The sequence below is a fragment of the Gasterosteus aculeatus genome, chromosome 2 (genome assembly GCF_964276395.1).
Source record: "Gasterosteus aculeatus chromosome 2, fGasAcu3.hap1.1, whole genome shotgun sequence".
Lineage (NCBI taxonomy): Eukaryota > Metazoa > Chordata > Actinopteri > Perciformes > Gasterosteidae > Gasterosteus > Gasterosteus aculeatus.
In genome coordinates this window covers 20,920,094-20,940,744 of record NC_135689.1, presented here as the reverse complement: position 1 = coordinate 20,940,744, position 20,651 = coordinate 20,920,094, and the positions used below count along the sequence as shown (strand labels likewise).

Sequence of the window (20,651 nt, the reverse complement as noted above, 5' to 3'; positions counted from 1 at the left end):
CTTAGTGTATCCTTGTGTATTTTATTCAAACAACTCATTTTATTTTATATTGCCCAAAGACAGTAGCAGTGGATGTCAGGCAGGACCACTGCAGGAGCATCCACCATCAGATAGAACCACGATGCACAGAAACCTGAGAGGAGAGAAAGCTGGGGAAGAAGCTGAATTAGTGATGCACAATAATGAGGTGTGGATTATAGAAGGTGAGAGAGGAGCCCGGTGCGTCCTAAGACGTCCCCTGGCAGTCTAGGCCTGTAGCAGCCTATGGGCTGGTCGAGGCCGACTTGAGCCCTAACTATAAGTGTTATCAAATAGGAAATGCTTTTTTCTTAAATGAGGTGACTGTGTCTGCCCTCTTGACTGAGACTGGAGCTGGTTCCACAAAAGAGGAACTTGATAACTGAAGGCTCTGGGGGTCCAACCTTTAACTAGAATGGAGTACCTGATAATGTGGCCTATGAGTGTGTGTATATTCTATAGATAGGGTTATCAATCATTGGCCTGTCGGGTACACAATATGTATGATCTGACTACAATTAATTCCAGGTCGTCTGTCTTCGGCAGCAAGAAAAGCACCGCTTGTGGGTGAAAGGAAAAGACCCTGTTCTAAAATTCAAGACCATGGATGTCTCAGACCATCTTGTAGAAGTCAGTGGAGAGACCATCATTACCTCGTGCCCGGCCTTGTTTCCATCTGTGTCCAATCACCTGCACCTCCCTAGTGTATTTAAGCCCTGTGTGTCTCTTGTCGAGTCATTGTTCATTGTTGAATGTCCGGAAGTCCAAGTCAGGGTGTTCCTGGTTCATATCTGTGTTTCTCTCCCTTGGCCTTTTTTTGATTTGGAGTCTCTGCGTTTTGCCCTCTTGGCTTTTGATTTTAAAGTCTTGACTACTGAAGTCTATTTTTGTTTTTTGAATCTCTGCGTTTGAGTCCTGCCTTCCCCACCTGTCCGACAGCGACAATGACGCGACAAGAGACACACATGGCTTAAATACACTAGGGAGGTGCAGGTGATTGGACACAGGTGTAAACAGTCAGACAGGGGGTGACAGGACAAGGCAGGAAGTGAAGTTACCCAGTAACACAAGAGGCAGAAAACTACAAAATAAGACCCAAACCCAAACAGTGACAGTCAGCTTGTTTTTCTCTGGTTTGAAGCAGCTTGTCTACTGTGGGTTCATTATGAGAAATGATGATATTTACAAGAGGATCTTATTTCCCCGGGCTGACTGAATGCCGTGCTGTCATTTATCTCCTTTTAATGTTGCAATTAACAAAATGCCACCCTTAAACTATGGGCTAATTAAACCATGGCCTTTTCTGCATAATGGGTGAGTAGATGTGTGAAGAGCAGGTCTCTATCATTATAGAGGATTAGCAAGATAAGAATAGAAACACTTGTGTGAAATGGTAGACAAGCAGTTGTTGACAAATATACAATATGACAATATTTTCATGTGTTACAATTGCACACAGAAGGGAAGTAATGGCTGGTGGTCTCTACGTCAAATCTGATCAGTAAACACTTCATTTGCTCCATCATCTCCTCTCTAGATTCAATGCACAGCAGCCTGCCCTCATTTCAGTTCTTTCCCCTTCACACTGTCCAATTTAAATCAGTTATTCTCACACGTATTTCCTTTCCTGTCCTAATGAGTAGTGGTTATCTCACAGATTCAGGAGTGTGGTTATCTCACAGATTCAGACCAAGGACAGGACATCCGTCTCTAGAGCTGTCATCACTCTCCTCCCGATGAAGTCTACGGCAGCAGGAATTGAGGAAGGTGTGGTACTCCAGCTAGGATTTGTTGTTTTATTTGAGGTTTGATAAAAAGCAACATTACATTCAGTGCCCATATCATCACACACATCGGGGTTCTTCAAGTCCTCTAAATGAAAAATGGCCAACATGTTTGCACTTTTTGTGTTTGTTTGTTGTCTGTTGTTTTTTATTTTCGTAAAAACGAAAATAATAAAATGAAGTGCAAAAGTGAGGTAATATGTATTCATTTTATAAATAAGTAATATGTTATAAATTGTTATAGTTTAGAGTTAGACTTTACATACTATAGTGCAATTAATTAAAAACAAAAAAGGTACGATCCAATTAGTATGGGGGGGCTCCAATGTTGTGTCCAAAGGGGGGCTTGACTGAAATTATTTGGGAACCACTGGTATAAAACATTACGTATATTGTTTTTGTCCAGAGACCTTCTCTGTTTAAGTATGTTTATCTTCCAATTGTCTATATTGCCGCCGGAGAAATATAGAATTTCAATTCTGTCTCCTACTTGTATTTTTCAGTGTGGCTGCAAAGCAGAGCACACTCTGTATTATTCGTCTTCCTCTCTATTATCTTCCTTCTGTACAAAAAGTGGCACGCTACTCCTCCAGCAGCATTGCTAGCACATGCCTCATAATACATCAAAGTGTGCTCTAGTGTGACTATTCTGCCTTCCAAAATCCCTAAGAACCGAGGAAAAATGCTCCATTGGAATGTATGGAGTTTCCAAAAAAATAAACCTGCTAAAAATACTGAACTTTGCAGCCATACTTACTCGCTACACATCAACATTCAACGAAAATTATTTGAAGCTTTAATCGGAGGAAAAAGTCTTGATTGGTTGAGAGTGATTCACGGGGTGTACATTATTGAGCGATAATGAAGTACCTGTTCACATTGACCCGAGTGTTCTATATCACTGCGCTCTACAGGTTAAGTAACAGGTTAAATTTTGTGAGACACATTTCATCAGTTTTGCAACCTACCAACCAAACCAATGTTTGTGCTGGAGATCCGAACTAAACGTTTGCTCAATCTCAGACAGAACCAAAGAAGTGTGGCGGAGTACTGGGAAGAGTTGGGTAGAGTTCTGGGTGGGGTGACAAGTAGTTACAGGAACCCATGCAGGTTGGCTGCGATAGCCTCACTCCCTCTGAACGCCAGATCAGAGTGGGTGTGTGTCTCTTCTCTGGTAAGATTGGACAGTTTTTGTCTGCCTGTCTACTTCGCTCAAGACAGTTGAGCTGTCTATTGATCTATAATAAAGTTATATAATATAACTGGGTTTTTCCGTTTTCTTTGACCAATCAGCAGAAAGTGTTTCTTTTCAGCCTGATCCCCAACTGCTTTCCTATATGTTTATTATCTCCTTTCCGTCTCCTCCTCCCTTTCTCTCTCCCTCTCTCCCTCTGTCCACTCATGTCAGCCACACTCACTTGTCCTGGGGTGTGGAAGGTGTCTGAGATCATTAAGGGAAATTACTCTTGGGTTGCATACCAGTTCTGATAATAAAACTGTCACGGGGGGACAGCGTGATGTCTGCTTTGTTGCTGGGAATAGGGAGGACATGCATTCTATCTGCCTCCCTCACAGCCCTTCTCAAATGGTATTCACCTGTCCTTTTATTTATTTTCTTTGGCCATATGATCATTTTAATGATGCTAGTTTGGTGACTATCACTGCCCGCTTAGCTGTATCCCTCCCTCTAGCAAAAGATCATTTAATGTTAATGTTAAACCCTGTTTGGATGTTTGACTTTCAGAACTACATGACAGTGGCTGTAACTCATCTATAAAAAAATATGAGGCCTAAAGGCCGAGACATTTGTAAAGTCTTTATAAATCATTTATATTGTTCAATGCATATTGTTTTATTTAATGTCTGCCATCTAGCCTGGTTTTGCTAATTCACAATACACTCCTTTATCAGTCTGGCAGTTTTCCTCGCCGGCTGTTGAGTGCAGTTGAATCCATACAGCGTGCTGTTGGTTCACCTTATGTTTACGACGGTCACTCCTCCAGCACACCATTGGGGCCGTCCTGTCCTCTGATCAGCATCAATTAAAGTAGGTTCATTTTTTTCAGTTACTCTTAACTACGGGCCTACTAACTAGAAAGAGAGTTTCCTATTTGATACCAATAGGTGATGGCAGTACAGTACTCTTTCTATGCAGAAAAAGCATTACTTGAATTAGGCAAAGTTAGGCATCAGTGCACCAATTTAACCAAATCAAGAGGGAAACATCCAAAGTTGTAACCTTTTATTATGAATTTAAACCTCTTGTGTTACTATTCCTCCTCTGCAGAGAAATAAATGTCACTAAGTGTGTTAATGTTATGTTAAAAAAAGAAGACACTCACTAACCATACTAATGAGGCCCGTTATAATCTTTAGATAACTTTTCTTTGCACAGAATGAGGACTGTGCATTTTTTTACATTACGTGTGTCTTTATAAATGGACCTCTTCAATGTCACATGGACAAAGGGGAGAATCATCATGAGCACAAACTTAAATAAGTAAAAACATCACATGTGGAAAGTCTGTGATAAAGTTCACTAAACAAGGTTTGTTTGGACTATATAGTGACATTGGAACCGAAAATATATCCAACATAAATCTGCTGAGGACAGTTGAAGTGAAACAAAGTTTATTATTGCAGATATTGCTTGAGGTTTTTGCTTGAATACAACTACTAAATAAATCAGACTTGAGTTGATAAGGAGCACCTGAACACACCATCAACACACAAACTTTGTTGACTCTCTGCCATCCGGGTGCAGGTACGCTGTGAATGTGTCATTTTTGAGGAGGTCGGTACAGTCCGTCCACTGGACTTCAGCCCTCTGCAGGCCAAATACTTGTATTAAGGATCATCTGACATGCATATTAACAAGTTAAATGACCACGTGTGTTGACAACTTCTTTATTAGAATACTATCTTGTCTCAAATTGGGGAAGTGGTATTTTTGATAAAACATTTCATTTAACGTCTGTGTGCGATGATGAGTAGATATCTACTGAAATGAACATGATAAACAGCTAAACCTGCTATCCTGCCCTTCACACAAACGTGTATCTTAAGTGGGAATAGCAAGTCTCCATGTCATCAAGTGTGTTCTAAGTCTAACATGAGATGATGGGTAAGTAGTGCTAACACAAGGGCTCGTCAATCACGTCGAAAGTGAATGTCCGTATCTACTTCGTATGTTGGATTAGATCCAAAGTGCCAGAAGGTGGCTGCTTCACTTGGAGGACGAGATTGGTTGACATAACTCTTTTCCTAAACCGCCTGATCCATTATCGAGGCCATGTAACCGTAGTGCTGTATTTAAATATACTGTAGGTACATCTTTGGTACAATGTGTTATACAAAATTAGGCTTATTGAAATCCCATGTGCTTATAATAATTCATTAAATAAGCTGACATTTATTCACCGGTGGACTGTGGGAGATGTCATGCCATCAAAAGGTTTCTGTGGAGAAACTAAAAATGTCTACCAGGGGACTCGTTTGCTTCAAATTGGTGTTTCACCACTGATAATAAATGTAGGGTATTAGTGAGTGTGAGTGCCCCGACTAGCCATCTAGACACTGGGTTACTTCCTGTTCTTTGAGTGTTGTTGCCAGAGCATTAGTCACTGTCGGGGTCCAGTTAGCCTGAGGGAATACCATTGATATCTGTCACCCGGGGGCCGGGGGGCACTAAAGAGTTTTTAATGACATTGTGAGTAGTTTTTTGCATCTGTGTCAGAGCTATCACTTGGAGGCATACTGTATGTAGAGTTACACACCGGGACATATTTTCATGTTACTTTTGTTGCTTTGGAGAAACCCAGATCTTAACTCAATCCAGTCTGTCATTGTTTGTATTGTTGTCAAAGTCCACAAAGAGGACCCATTCACACGTATTACAGTTTTTCTCAATTGTTTACACACAAATTGTGGTACTTGAGACACAATGACCACAACATGTAACTCATTCCCCAACCCCCTGAACCAATTCTGCTAAACTACAAGCACAATTCCTGATTTACACTCAAATTGCAGGTCTAAAACACGCTTTTTTCAAAACACTACACACAATTCTCTTCTTTTGGCACAATTTTCATGCAGAAAATATCTTGTTTTCACAAGGAACACGCTGCCATTCAAACATGCACCCTGACTCATCACAAGGGCAAACACCCGTCACACAGTTTTACAATTAGCAATCAGAGCTTTAGCATAAAAGGGCAACAGGTGAGCTCTTTAATGGAGCAATGGATCCCAACATTGGAAACAGAGGCAGAGCCAGAGGAGTGAGAGTAAGAGGAGGAGGACGAGGAAGGCCAAGGACCGTAATCTCTGATGAGATCCGAGCCACTTTGGTTGATCATCTGGTCAACCATGGTCTAACAATGAGGGAGGCTGGGCCTCTTTGCCCAGCCTCCCTCAATGGGAAATCTGAGCAAGTACACTGTAGAATCCATCATCCGGACTTTCCGAAATGAGAATAGGTAAGAAATCTACTCAAATTGCAGTATTGCATATCAATACAGTACTCAATGAGTACAGTAGTACAGTATTGCCTGTGGACTGTTCTATAGGACTGTAAAAATACTGTAAAGTATGTTTCAAGTATTTAGGAAATGTATACCTACTTTGTAATTACAGTATTTTACTATTTGTTTGGCAGAACTGAAAGATTACCAACACAAGGTGGTCGGGAACGTGTTCTGTCTCCTGAATAGAAAAATGGAATCATAAACATGGTCCTAGAAAACAACGGCATAACATTACATTTGTATATAGTGTATGTGCAACTTTAGTGTTGGTTGGGAATGGGATGTACACTGTGTACATTGTTTTTGTGGGAAAAATAAAATATATTTGTTACCGTGTATTTGTGTGTTCTGAGTATAAAAACAATATTCTCATATATTTTACAACACACGTATGTATGTACTGTCTGTAGGAAGTGTAACACTGAACAAAAAAAAGGCCTAAGTCATTATGATGAATGGAGAAGAAGTGTTTTCCATTCATCATAGTGTTTTACATTGAGCACATCAGTGTTCAACTGGTTCTTATAAACGTCTATTCATATGATGGTTTGTGTTTGTCATTTGAAAACAAAATACCATTTTGAGAAGAAATGTTTGTTTGTTTTGAATGTAAAGTTTCATTTTGCAGGAGAATTGAGGGGATTTGCCCATTGTGTGTGTGTTTTTTGATTTGTGTGTAGAGTTCTGAGAATATGAGGCATTCTTTCAGAAAATGTGTGTAAATAACCGAGAAAAACTGTAATGTGTGGAGGGATGTCAGAGAGCGTCAACTTTGTTGTCGCTGAATTTTTGTTTCCGCTATTTTGACTTTGGCGGATCCATGATAGAAAGAGAGAAGGAGGTCCGTTCACTTGCGCGTTTAAATGCTCACAAAGTGCAGTATAGAGGGCGGAGAAAGGCGCTGATTACCTGCAGGTTTTGTAAATATGTATCACAGCGAGTATCACAGTGAGCTCTATCTGTGCGTTTTCCGTGGGACTTGTGTCTGTAGCTAATTATACATCAGAAATGAAAAAAATGACGTGGTGTTCTCCAAGGTTCAATACTGGGGCCTCTTCTGTTCAACATCTACATGCTGCCGTTAGCTCAGATTATCAAAAACAATCATAGTTCAATCATAGTTCAAAACTTGTTTATTATTTAAACAAAGATAGAAAAAGTATTTTGCCATGCCAGAAATCTGTATTTATGGATCTGGACTTCAACCTGAACAGCTATATCAAGACGGTTACAAAATCTGCCTACTAGCAATGTCCCTAAGCTAAAATGAATGCAGTGACCTAGAGGAATCGCTAATCAGTCATCAGTTATCATGAGCACAGGGTTAATTAGAAGCCATAATAAGGAGTCTGAGTGGTTGCGCCATATAGTATGTATCATTTTAATAGCTTGATAATTGTCACGGTATGATTCACGTCCTGTCTTATTTTGTAGTTTTCTGCCACTCGTGTCCCTGGGTAACTTCACTTCCTGCCTTGTCCTGTCATTCCCTGTGATTGTCTGATCGTTTCCACCTCTGTACAATCACCTGCACCTCCCTAGTGTATTTAAGCCGTGCGTGTCTCTTGTTGCGTCATTCTGTCAGACAGGTGGGAAAGGCAGGACTCAAACTCAACGTCACTTGTCGCGTCATTGTCTATCGTCCCAGATGTTCCTCGTTCCTGCCTGCCTTTTTGCCCCCCGTTCCTGTGTGTGTGTTTTTGCCTGTTGCCCTTTTGCCTTTTGAATATCGACTATTAAAGTATTTTTGCTTTAAACTCTGCATTTGAGTCCTGCCTCCCGGCATCCTTGACAGAATGACGCAACCACGAAGGGACTCAGCAGATCCGCTGCCAGATTTCGGACCAGACTACCTGGACGTAAAGAAGTCCCTTCTGGCAACGTAAAACAGACTTTATTTTCGGTCCCAGAAGCTATCAAAGAGCTTGTCTCGAGCTCCGGGACCTCTTAAACCCCAGAAGGAGGAGTCCTGGCAGGGGGAAGAAGCGATCCCCCGTTCCCGCTGGGCTGCAGCGATCCCCCGTTCTCGCTGGGCCGCCGCAGCAATCTCCCGTTCCCGCTGGGCTGCCGCAGGGATCTCCCGTTCCCCGACTCGCTCCTCCGACCCCGGTACCGTCCCCACGACTCCAGGCCCCCCCGACCCCGACTCGGCCAGTATCGGCCCCGAGACTCCAGGCCCCGACCCCGACTCGGCCAGTATCGGCCCCGAGACTCCAGACCCTAAGTCAGGCTCCCTCCCTCCCATCCCGTGGTCCTCTCCCACCCTCCCGTTGGTGATTTGAGGGCCGTCTGGGATCCGGCCCTTGAGGGGGGGGGCTATGGAGGGGGCTGAGCCGGCGACTCCGAGGGTGTTCCGTGTCCCCGAGCCGCCGCCAACTACTCCGGAGGTTTTCCTTGTCCCCGAGCTGCCGCCGACTACTCCGGAGGTGTTCTGTGTCCCTGAGCCGCCGCCGCCGAATACTCCGGAGGGGTTCCGTGTCCCCTCCCGCCCCTTGTCTGCTCTCTGCTAGTATAGGGCCGTCTGGGATTCGGCCCTTGAGGGGGGGGTACTGTCACGGTGTGGTTCACGTCCTGTCTTATTTTGTAGTTTTCTGCCACTCGTGTCCCCGGGTAACTTCACTTCCTGCCTTGTCCTGTCATCCCCTGTGATTGTCTGATCGTTTCCACCTGTGTCCAATCACCTGCACCTCCCTAGCGTATTTAAACCGTGTGTCTCTTGTGTCACTTGTCGCGTCATTGTCTATCGTCCTGGATGTTCCTCGTTCCTGCCTGCCTTTTTGCCCCCTGTTCCTGTGAGTGTCTTTTTGCCTGTTGGCCTTTTGCCTTTTGAATTTCGACAATTAAAGTATTTTTGCTTTAAACTCTGCATTTGAGTCCTGCCTCCCCGCATCCTTGACAGATAATATCCACTACCACTAATCTGTATACACTATGACAGGTCTGACGCAGTGAAATGTAAAATGTCAGGAATAAATATAATTTATTTACAATTTTCTACAGTAAAAAACACTTGATCCGGTGACCTACTTTTTTTTTTAGGTAAGCATTGTTAAAAATAGTGCCAAAGATATATATGCATCCCCATTATTGCTGTACAAAAATAGCCTTATCTGTGTGCAGGTGGCACTAGAGGGGCCACATTTATAACATATGCACGCTAGTCTTTCCATAGCCGGTGGGAAAGGGAAGGAATGATGTAATGCTGTGGGAGCCTGGGATCGGCCTGGGACAGAAATACATCAGGTCCGATGGATTCCATGAAGGTTAAAATGGTGTTTTTCTGCAGCTTCAGCCATGAGCAAGGTGGACCAGAGCTGTTGACCTATTCTGCTGTAAAAGCACATGTTGAAATGTGAATCCACTGACTACGTGAAACAATACTTGATTGCATATTGAATTTTTGGGAATTCTCTAAAACTCCTATATGTGTCAGTTGCTTTACGTCCTATTATCCTTAGGTCATCTGCCGTAGACAGGAACTTGTGGTTCTGTCCAAGACACCATTGCAGTCTCTTCTCCAAGAGAAGGAGTAAAAAACAGTAGTAGTTTGGCACACAGCTCCAACATGTCTCTTGGTGAGGTGCCGTGTGTTTACATCTTGTTTTACTTTACTGTAACGGGTGTGGGGGGAACCCAAGAGCAGTATGACAAGAAAACAATGGGTTTTCTAAACCAGGCTTTTCTCACACCGCAGAAAACCAATTCTCAAAAATACAGTCTTTTGTTCAGCTTACAAGGGAAACTGGTTGGAGATAAAAGGCTAAGGTTTGTTACAGGGGCCGGGACAAGATGAGGGAATCCAAGAAACATGCAATCACTCTGCAACTGGAAATTAAAAAGGGATTGCGGGAAAGTCTATCCTGATACTGTGGGTGAGTGTGAGTGAGACTGGGTTTACATACTAAGGAGGGTGGGTGCAGCAGAGTGGCAGCTGAGTGATCGGGCTGACGGGGTGAGTGAGGGAAGCTGAACTGTGACACTATAAATAATTATATATCAGAAGCAGATAGGTAAAGGCACAGTGAACCCAATAGAGATGATTCAATGGTATAACGTGTTTAAAAATCCTGATCACATGATGTAGATTTGTGTTGATACGCTATTGATCAGTAAAAATCTAATGCTTGGCTAACGACAAAGATCTGCATTCATATCTGAATGTAATTAAATGCTAGCAACTCTAGCAACTTCCTGAACCACAGACCATGGCAAAGTGTAAAATGGCTCACCTCTGTCAGTGAGTGTTTTTTACTCATTTGCATTGTGTCCTCTTTGACATGCAGCATATGTTTACTTTAATTTGTGCTTTTGTTTTTCTTCAATACGCTATTTAATGTTAAGGTAGCATCATCACTTCACAGCGAGAGGGGATGGCGGGTGGGGGAACTAAGTAAAGCCAATGTTCACTCTGTATGTGTGGGTGAAATTAAAACAGCCAGTAGGTGTGAATCATTTTTCCCTTTGTGTGAATGCTGGGTTCAGACTTCTGACCCTCGGTGGGACCAGTGGACAGATCCACTGATATCCAACAGAAGTGGAAAGACATCAAAGGAAAGGAGTAAGACAGGATGCAGCACAGGCTATATGTCAGACAGAAGCATAATTTCTGCAGTGACCCTTACAAAGGACCAATGAGTGTGAGCTCCTCAGATCTAATATGGTCACAGGATACGATCATTCCCACATGGTAAACCGAGAGTTGTCAATTCAGATATAACCACGCACTTGTAATGTTCATCTCTAACAAAAGTTTACAAGTAAATCCAATCTGCCCAATTGTTTACAAAGGCAAGCTTTTACCGGTATATTTAGCTACGTTGTCAACTTAAGGGAAATGTGGACAAGATGATGGTTAGAAAGAGAAAAAGAAAGACTATGTTTTTATAACAACGTTCAAAATACATTTAGTATATATTTAACTCTTTAGTCATTATAAAATGTGCACATTCAAAAATAACTTGCCATGAGTACACCTATCCCACTCTCATAGGTCAAAGCTAAACCGCTCAGTGAAACGCTCAGTATTTTATTGTGAGTGAGGTTGTGCTGCAGCATCCGCTTTAGGAGTGTGGTGGTCGATAAGCCAATCAGCTGAGGGGAGAAAGTCCCGGAACGTTGTTGGCAGGATGGCTGAGATGAGCCGTCATGACAGGGCGACTGTCTCATCCCATCATTTATCAGGTGTGACATTCCCTGCATAGAGCACACGGCGCTGTTCTCGGTGTTGTCATTAGCATGTTAAGAGTGTGTTGTCTTGTGTCTGTGTCTGACCACGCTGTTGATAAAACATTAACGAAGGTGTGTCTTTCCTTTTCCTAATAATAACCTCTGCAAAACACTGTGACATTACTGAGCATTACTACATTATTGACTGGTATAACAAACAAGTAAAGTAAATCGTGCTGAAAAAAGGTTTTGGACTACATGTTGACAGATTGTTAGCGTTTCGATAAACGTATTTGGTTAATATTAGGAAACAATTGTAGTCATGGCTCAAAAGAAGCTATTCATTTCATATTGAATATGGTAAGCACCTTGACTAATATATTTAAAAAGAATTTTATTCATACTTCATACTTCTAAAGACATTTCCTTAGTCTTTATGGTCTCTATGGAGATATGCGGTAATTGCATGTGGGTTTTTAGATCTCACTTTCCAAAGATCAAACCTGTTCTATTGCTTTTTCCTGAGAACGGCGCTACAGAAACCCAATTATTAATTATGCCGATTCTTTGACTTTGAGTCACCGTCAACGATAGAGACAGAACATTCTGAACATATACCACTGTACTTCTGCACTGCTCATTGTATTTCTGGCTGCCTGAGTGTATCACATGTGTCTCAGTGTGACGGCACCAACGGATTAAATTATGGAAGCCTGAGTCCATTTCCTGTGATAGCCCTCCAGTTGATGAGCTGGTGAAATGTCAATTAGCCCCCATCCACCTCCACACAGTATGCTCAGTTGCAGCGGGTCCAGAGCTAATCGCTCATCATCAGCCCCCTGGTACCTGTCTGGTTGGTGCAGGACAGTTGGGACAAGCAGGCCCACCTCTGGACTGCAGGTGTACATCAGCCTCTTCAGGGTGTCTGTGCAGTACAAAACAGAAGGTTGAAACTTGGAGGAACTGTCAGTAACAGTGTTTTCCGTCATTACTTGATGAATCAATATATATAATGATATTTGTTTACATGTTGTTTGGTTTTGACAATTCGATAAATACATATTGTTGAAATAAATTATTCTAAAAACATTCCCATTGAACATAATCTGAAGGATTGAAGAATTACTGACATTCTGTGTGCTGGTATGATTACGCTCCGATGAACTAAAGGATGTCAGCCAACCATTAACTAGGCCGAAACACACGGTGCAACACTTTATCCAATATGTCTTCAACATTTTCATTTGGGATTAACTGCTCCAGTACAAAAAACAAAATGGGTTATTTTCACAGGTGCTATCTGGTCTCAGGATCCCCATACTGTAGGGAAAAAGCTAAATCTGACGTCTGTATATGGCAACACATAAAATTAAACACATACAAAACAACAGCTATGAAATTGTTCTCATTAATAGTTTATTTATATTTTACAGTTAATGTGGATTAAGCATTTAGTCATTGACTATTTTGGAAAACCAGAAAATCATCAAATACTGTTTTGCATATCAGGTTGCTGTCCGAGGGCAGATGGGGCACCTTAAGTATTTTCCTCAGAGGAAAAAAACCTCTTGCTTATAGTTAGGGCTGCCTTTATAACCACTCAATATTACCAATTCCCAATGGCGTTCGTGGTTGGGGAGACGCTGACTCTCATTTAGATTTATACATTTATAAGCACAAAGAATGCTGACTGGCAGGGAATGCTCTGATGGAAAATACAACACACCGTTATTATATGTCCTGAATTTCCTCACGGCCCACATGCTCAATATGTTACCTTACCATTACTTTTTCTATCATCATTATCATTATTACGTGATAATAAAATCATTTTATTTTTGACTTTATGCCCCAGTTTATTTCCGCAGCCGGAGCCGAGACTTCAGAAACCTGGTCTGACATCTTGTGAGGAGTTTGAACCTGTGAACCATTTCAGTCCCTGCAGTAGCCCGTGGGAACATTGGTCACACCTCATTAATTCCCAGAGGCCTCGTGACGGAATTGGGTGGTGTATAAAGGAGGCACCTGGCCACGCACTAGGAAGCGCGAGACAGTGGAGCAGGGACGAACTCAGTCGCAAGCCAGCTGAACTTCACAGAAATTGTTGGAAAAATGAACGCAAAGCTGTTCATCTGCTGTTCATCTCTGCTGTTACTGGTGAACTATGTGGGAGCCAAACCCGCTTCTGATCTACAGGTAAGAGATTCACATGAAGACCCACGAATGATGTCATGCTTTGTGCTGCTCTCAATATTATAACATTATGGCTTTTATTCTCCTCCCCAGAGTTTGAACCAACTTCTACAAGATGAGATCCACAGCGCGCCGTTTTACGCCTCAGACGAGAAGGAGCTGCAGGGGAAGGATGCAGACACAGACAAGACGTGGGAGGAGCGGCCGTGGGACTCCTCCGATCCCAGCAACTCGGCACTGGAGGCGAGAGAAAGCATCCTGGCGCATCTCTTCAGAGACCTCGTGAGGACCTCAAAGCGCTCGTGGAGCCGGAACAAGAAGGGCAGGATGAGGAGCTGCTTCGGGGTCCGGCTGGAGAGGATCGGCTCCTTTAGCGGGCTGGGGTGCTGAAGGTAGGTGTTATTCAAATCATCTACGTAACATTTATTTTAAAGAATTGGAGGAAAAAGACAGCGACGTTGAGCTGGAGAACTCTCTCTTTTCATAATGTGAAGCAGAAGTAACTAACTAGTCCTGAATGAAGGAATGGATGACAATTTATTTTTACACTCCGCAGGTGTCCTGAAATAAAAGAATATATAAAAAGGTATTTATAGAATAAAAGAAATCTATAAGGGTATTTCAAGAGGAGTTCATGATTGTGCTGAAATGAAAACACATCAAACATGTCCATATTTAAGAAGAGGCACCGAGAGCCCGTCCATCACCGAGCATCAGCTGGCGCTTTAGGAGCTCTTTGCTCAGCAGCTGCAGCTTTGGCCAATGCAGATATCCAGATGTGAAAGAGTGAATAAGCTGGCTTGTCTTTGTCAACAGGTGTGGATGACTCGGGGTTCTCCCATCAGCAGCTCCTCTGACTCCTCCAGCCCGGCCAACGCTCCTCAGTCACAACTGTCATTTCTCTTTTCATATGCAAGCATTTACATGATAAATTATTCCAAATGTATTTATTATTTTAATGTTGGATAAAGTACAGTTGCCTTGCATTGTAGTAAAATCTTCTTTTTGCATACGAACTGAGTGTGTGATTGAGTTTCTTTCTCCTCTGAGAGCAGTTTATACCTGTCAAATGCACGTCAAATAACCCGGCCACGCAGTGCTAAATGGGAAAGAATTTCATCGACCACTTCATCAGAAATTATATTTTGTAAAGAAAATGCGTCACAGTTTCAACATGAACGTGTTTGTTGAGGATACAGTGTTTCTCGTGATCAGGATCATTGTCTCATCTGGTTTGGGTTCTAACAGACCGAAGTGAACGTCTCTGACTTCTATCACGTGGCTGGAATTATGAAAGCGTCTCTGCTGCAAAATGCACCAGATTGTCTTGATAAAGAACCATAATTAATGCAGGGCCTTATTCTCCACCCAAAAAAATGGTTTGGAGCGAAAAGGCTATTTGATATCACAGCTGTATTATACATAGTTGATGTTGAGTAGTTGATGTATTAGAACACAAATCAAGTCAATTGCTGACATGTTATGGCTATTCCACCTTTCCCATAACATCAAACTCTGATGAAGAAAAGAGAAAACACACTGGCACGTGTTGGCCTCCATTGAGGTCAATTAATCACAGATCCATGCAGGCATTGAGTCCTCCCCGTATTTGTTGAAAATAAATACAATAACTGAAATAAATATACCAAATAGCAGTAGCCTGTCTTAAAAAGAGTGAAATTAAAAAAATAGGGCAGTTTTCATTCGAGTGAGACTGAAGTGAGGGGGCATGCTTTGACGTGGTCATGCTAGATGTGTGTAGATGAGCGTGTGACTGCCAGTTGACCCTGATTATACGTGCAGGGACACGACAGCTCGACACCCGTGTAAAATCATTTGCACAATAACCACATTTTATTTTCAGCCACACTGTATCTCGTTAAACTCCAGAGATAAGAGGTGTTACATTTCTAAAGATTTACCAATGTGTCAAACAAATAATGTTACATTTTGTTAGCCTCGGGGAGCTGCAACAGAAGGCCAAAAGCCCCCCCCCCTCCCCTCCCCCGGTCTTGTGTAACATTAAATATGCAGAGGTCAGCCCATAACAATAAAGGTTTAGAAACGTCATGTCGCAAATAACCAATTGAATTAAATTATGTCACAAGTATAATAAGTTATAAGGAGAAACACGTTTTCACAACAGCTTCATTCTCTCCTCTTAGACATGATGCAGTGGTGAAAAAGTTACAAGTACGCTACATTTAAAGTACTTTGATAATGTATTGTACTTTACCTTTCTTTATATTTGAATCCTTAAGATTCCGATCGTCTTCATACCAGAGGGAAATGTTCGCATGAGTTTGACTGTATGGGTTTGATTTGAATGAAAGCAAAAGATGAGACCTGTGTTGCACAACTGTTCCCCACCACTGGACCACCTAACTGTGTCCTTTTGGCCCCTGAAAGCCCACACGTGTGCACCCAAGGGACCAAAACAACAGGTCAGAACTGAACCAGAACCAACTTTTTGGATACTCATCGTGACAAATGAATGCTTCACCTGGTTGAAAGCATTAGAGTCCTGGCTACAATAAGCCACAATCCACTTAAAAATACTCCAAACACAACGGCCACACAACGGCCACTAATAAAATCATCTACTATAAAAATGTGTCCAAACATTGTGCGTAAGGTGGTGTACAACTTTGTCAGTCCTTCGATGCTAAAGGCTACCACGGTAAAAAACGTATATCAAACAGCATCAGGAGAGCGGCCTGAATGATACATTGTGATACAGCTTATATTTATCTCAGACATGCCAAACTTGCAGTACAAAACCCAATAGGCCATCGCAGCGAATAAGTCAGAAACATTTCCGAGCACCACATCAACAGAGCAAAGCGTGTCTCATCATGAACATAGACATGCATGCTTCCCCTTGTTTGGCGAGTTAGAGTCCTGGCTACAATAAGCTGTTATCCACTACTCAACGTTAGCCAATTTAGTAAGAGTAAAATAATATTTCATGGAATGTCATGGAAATTAGTCCAAAATTGTGCACAATTCTTCGATGCTAAATGCTAGGAGGACAAGCGACAGGAAAATCAGGAGATCGCGCTGAATCCAGGGATAGCTTTATCTTTTATTTCAGACTAACTGTGCCAAACTTACAGGACACCGAAGCAAAAAACCTTTGCACTGAAGTAGTGAGAGGATAAAGTAGTCCAACCCATAACCGAGAACGGCTGCTACTATGTCAACGCATGAAATAAATCTTAATTAATCATTTTATTATTGATTCCATGAGTACTTTAAAATGATGATATTTTACATCCGTAAATGTTCTAATGCAGAAAAACAGCTGTGTACTACTTCCACTCATGTACTTAGCTTGAGCAGTCTCTACTGTTTACGTTCATTTCACAAATAAACAAGGCCAAATCCCGAAGAGACACCCTGGCGGGTAACACTTTTGCTTTACTTTGACAGGTTGTTTGGTCAGCATCAAACAGGAAGCTTACTCCATCAACCACCATCTAGTGCGATATATTCTCTCTAAATGTGTCCGTCTGGCATTCTTGCTGGGGATGTACTGTGCAGTGAGTTTTTAATCAAACCGGGTGGACGTGCTGAGACCAATGCGGTCAAAGAAAAGCAGTGGCAGAGGATAAGGCACTCTCTGGGTGCAGAGGGGGTGACGCGTGGAGGATAATGTGTGTGCTCCACAAGGTTCTTGTTTCCCGCAATGGAGAGGTCAGAGGTCACATTTGGCCTCAGAGCAGCACCCTGAGAGCGTGTGAGGCACTTGCATCATTCTCAAGGACCCTTTGGTGGAGTGTTGGTCTGAGCTGTGGTCCTCCCACTGAAGGCCGATCTACACCCCACCACAATCACGTACACCACTCAATTTAGAAACACCGTCACACTGTCTGTGACTTTACTACTTCCCGTAGCTCTGTGACAACAATGTCTCCTACAGCGGGGGTTGGAGATTGTTGCTCAAACAAAGTAGCAAATGGTTGCAACGATGTCACACGAATGCCCAATATCTAAGACACAACGCTTTAAAAGGAGCAGTTTCCGACAGCCCCTGTTATCAGAATCAGGTGTCAGGAATGCCAGTCCAATTCCTGGCATACTTACATGTGTCCAGCCTATGTATAAAGGAGAAGAGGCTTCTGCTGTGGGCTCCAACATCCAAACAGCTCCCAGACAAAGACGCCAAACAGCATCCACTCATCAATCTAATTGATCCTAACAGGGAATCACAGAGAAACATGCATCTGTCTTCCATTCCTCTCTATTGCCTCCTCCTCATCTTAAAGCTGCAGCTGTCCAGCACGTATCCCATCACAGGCTTGACCGGAACTGACATGGACATCTTAAAGGTGAGTCTTCAGACGAGTGATACTGATAGCTGGGCTTGGAAAGTTGGAATTCTATGGCACATGCGTCCCTTGTACAAATCCACTGCTGTGAAAACAAGCAAGCACTTTAAATTATTTTACAGCACACTGCTTGGATGATTTAATGGGACTCTTTGATGTGGTAAAATTGGTGCTTTAAGCAAATAACAACGAATGCAATTAGAATATGATAAATAACGGGTACTGCAGACATACAGTCTGACCATTAATAATGTTTATTTGGAGCATCCACTGCAGGATCTCACAGACTTCTCACAGTCCTAGCATCTGCTGCTGATGCATCCCCATGCTTAAAAGGGCAGAAATGTTTGCAGGCCCATGCTGTAAATGTAAACCAACACTGTCATACTTATTTTTTAAAGGCAAGAGCTAACTTAACTTGTGTGCATGTGGATGTTGTAGGTGCTCCTTCACAGACTAGAGGAGTCCGTTCCTGATGTGGACCAGAGAGTCTCTGCAGAGAGGGACAGCCTGGACAGAGACGAGGCGGCATACGAACAGCTGCCTCCCCAAACCGGACTGGATGAGGCAGCGATCAGGGAGTTTCTCTCATCGAAGAATCTGAAGAGCGTCCGCAACGACTCGTCCAGAAAGTCCTCCAGCTGCTTCGGCCGGCGGATGGACCGAATAGGCTCCATGAGCTCACTGGGGTGCAACACTGTGCGCAGATCTAGTGAGTTACAGTCACACGTAACCCTGTCTAATGTTTTTAGTAATGTGTTGATTGTCTTATTCTATAGTTCGGTCTAGTGTACAATACAATGGCCTCATACACATTTCTATTGTCGATTATGACATTGTCTTAATAACAAAGTTGTTTCTAACTTTCTTTTGCAGATCAAAAGTAAAGATGAAGTCGTATCTTCTAAATTCTGGAACTGCAACGTACCTTTTTTGTTCAAACGCTATTTATTTACTCGTATTTATTGAATATCGATGGTAGCTAAAAAGTATTATTTATTTACAATGGATGTAAGACTGTTCTTTATGTACAGTTGAACCTTTTAATAAATTCTTTCAACTATGGATTATTGTGTTTGCTGAAGATCAACAAACAGACATGCACAAACAAGCACACACACACACACACAGATTATAAGGATTGTCATATAATGGAAATGGCCTCCAATGAGACATGCTAAATAAACTCGTACTTGTATGTGTCTCAAAGCGCTCTAACACTACCTGACATCATTCACACACCGATGACAGGGTCTAGCGTGCAAGGTGCCTCCGGCCCATCAATAACCAACATTCATGCAACAGTCACACAGTTTCCATACGGCAGCAATTTGAATTGTCTTTCCCAAGGACACATAAAATTGTGGACTATTGGAGCCGGGGATCAAACTGCAAATCCTCTGATTGAAGGACGACCTGAACCTGCCCCATGGCGTGAGTCTGCTGTTGACAATAAATGAAAACCCTACTTCTGGTTTTCCATGGTTCTGTCCTTCTTAATGTAAACAAACGGAAAGCAACTCATTGATTCCCCTGGATGTTTTCATCCCTGTTTCCTCCTGGCGTATTGCCTGGTGAATAAAGAGCAGCTCCTCTGTGCTACTTCTGACGGCTCATCATGCAGTCTAGACTTTTTGTGGACGGAAAGGACAACACTTATGTCCACCACTTGGGATGTGTATTCCCAGTAAGACACTCTCAGAAAGCAGGATCACACCAATAACAGAGAAAAAAAGGTCCCCTCTGATCTTATGACGACTGTAGAAGAATGTATAATAATCTAAATCTAAATCTATTAAAACATATATAGTAAAACAAACATGTTGTTTATACCGACTACTACAGTGTGTGTATTTATATATATATATATATATATATATATATATATATATATATATATATATATCAACCAACACCAGTTCCTGTGATTCTTTTGTCACTTTGAACAGCTATGGTAACTCTTACTTTGAATTTCTTACTGAGGACCCTGAGAACGTAAGGGTGAACCTCTCCATCTCAATCTTATCAAGAAAGAAAAGAAAAAGTAGCTTATTTAAAAATTAAAAAAAATAGTTTTAATATTCGACATTGTCTACTCCAAATTCATCTTTCCTGAGTTGTGTGGAAAAGGCACAAAAAATGTTCAGGTGTTATTCAAAAGTGAACCAACCAAAAGTGAGCATAACTGATATGCCGTTTTACGTTAGCTAAAAGATTTCAATTCATTTGAATTCAATTCATTTATTAGAGCCCAAAATAACAAATACCCAAATTTGCCTCACCTGGGCTGTACGATTTGTACACATCAGGCCGGAGCAGCAGTTTAAGCCTACTATGGTACTTCTCAGACTGAGGACTGTAGACAGTGTGAAGTATTTGCATGGTGAATGCTGCATTCCGGTCAATGCATGCCACGTCTGAGCTCACAGCTCCAAGATGGCTCCTGAGGTCATGCCACTGGTGGCTGGTAACCGTGATGATACACAGACACACATACTGTACACACAAACACACACACACACAACACCTACCCCCAAGCACCACTTAAAGGAACATCTGACCAGCTGCTTTATCATGCTGAGGTGTCAGAATGCACTTGAGAGGTTTTTATAAAATGATCCGCCACTGAC

The 20,651-nt window shown here is 42.2% G+C and overlaps 2 protein-coding genes across 2 annotated transcripts; both read left to right on the top strand.

Moving 5' to 3' along the window:
• Window positions 1-13,538: 13,538 nt before the first annotated feature.
• On the top strand, window positions 13,539-14,703 carry nppal (natriuretic peptide A-like). Its single transcript, XM_040193219.2, has 3 exons — window positions 13,539-13,693; window positions 13,784-14,082; window positions 14,507-14,703. The coding sequence occupies exons 1-2, from the start codon at window positions 13,610-13,612 to the stop codon at window positions 14,078-14,080; spliced, it is 381 nt and encodes a 126-aa protein (XP_040049153.2). The 5' UTR covers window positions 13,539-13,609; the 3' UTR covers window positions 14,081-14,082; window positions 14,507-14,703.
• Window positions 14,704-17,733: 3,030 nt separating this feature from the next.
• Window positions 17,734-19,086, top strand: nppb (natriuretic peptide B). Its single transcript, XM_040193211.2, has 3 exons — window positions 17,734-18,021; window positions 18,463-18,733; window positions 18,898-19,086. The coding sequence occupies exons 1-3, from the start codon at window positions 17,749-17,751 to the stop codon at window positions 18,906-18,908; spliced, it is 555 nt and encodes a 184-aa protein (XP_040049145.2). The 5' UTR covers window positions 17,734-17,748; the 3' UTR covers window positions 18,909-19,086.
• The last annotated feature ends 1,565 nt before the right edge of the window (window positions 19,087-20,651 follow it).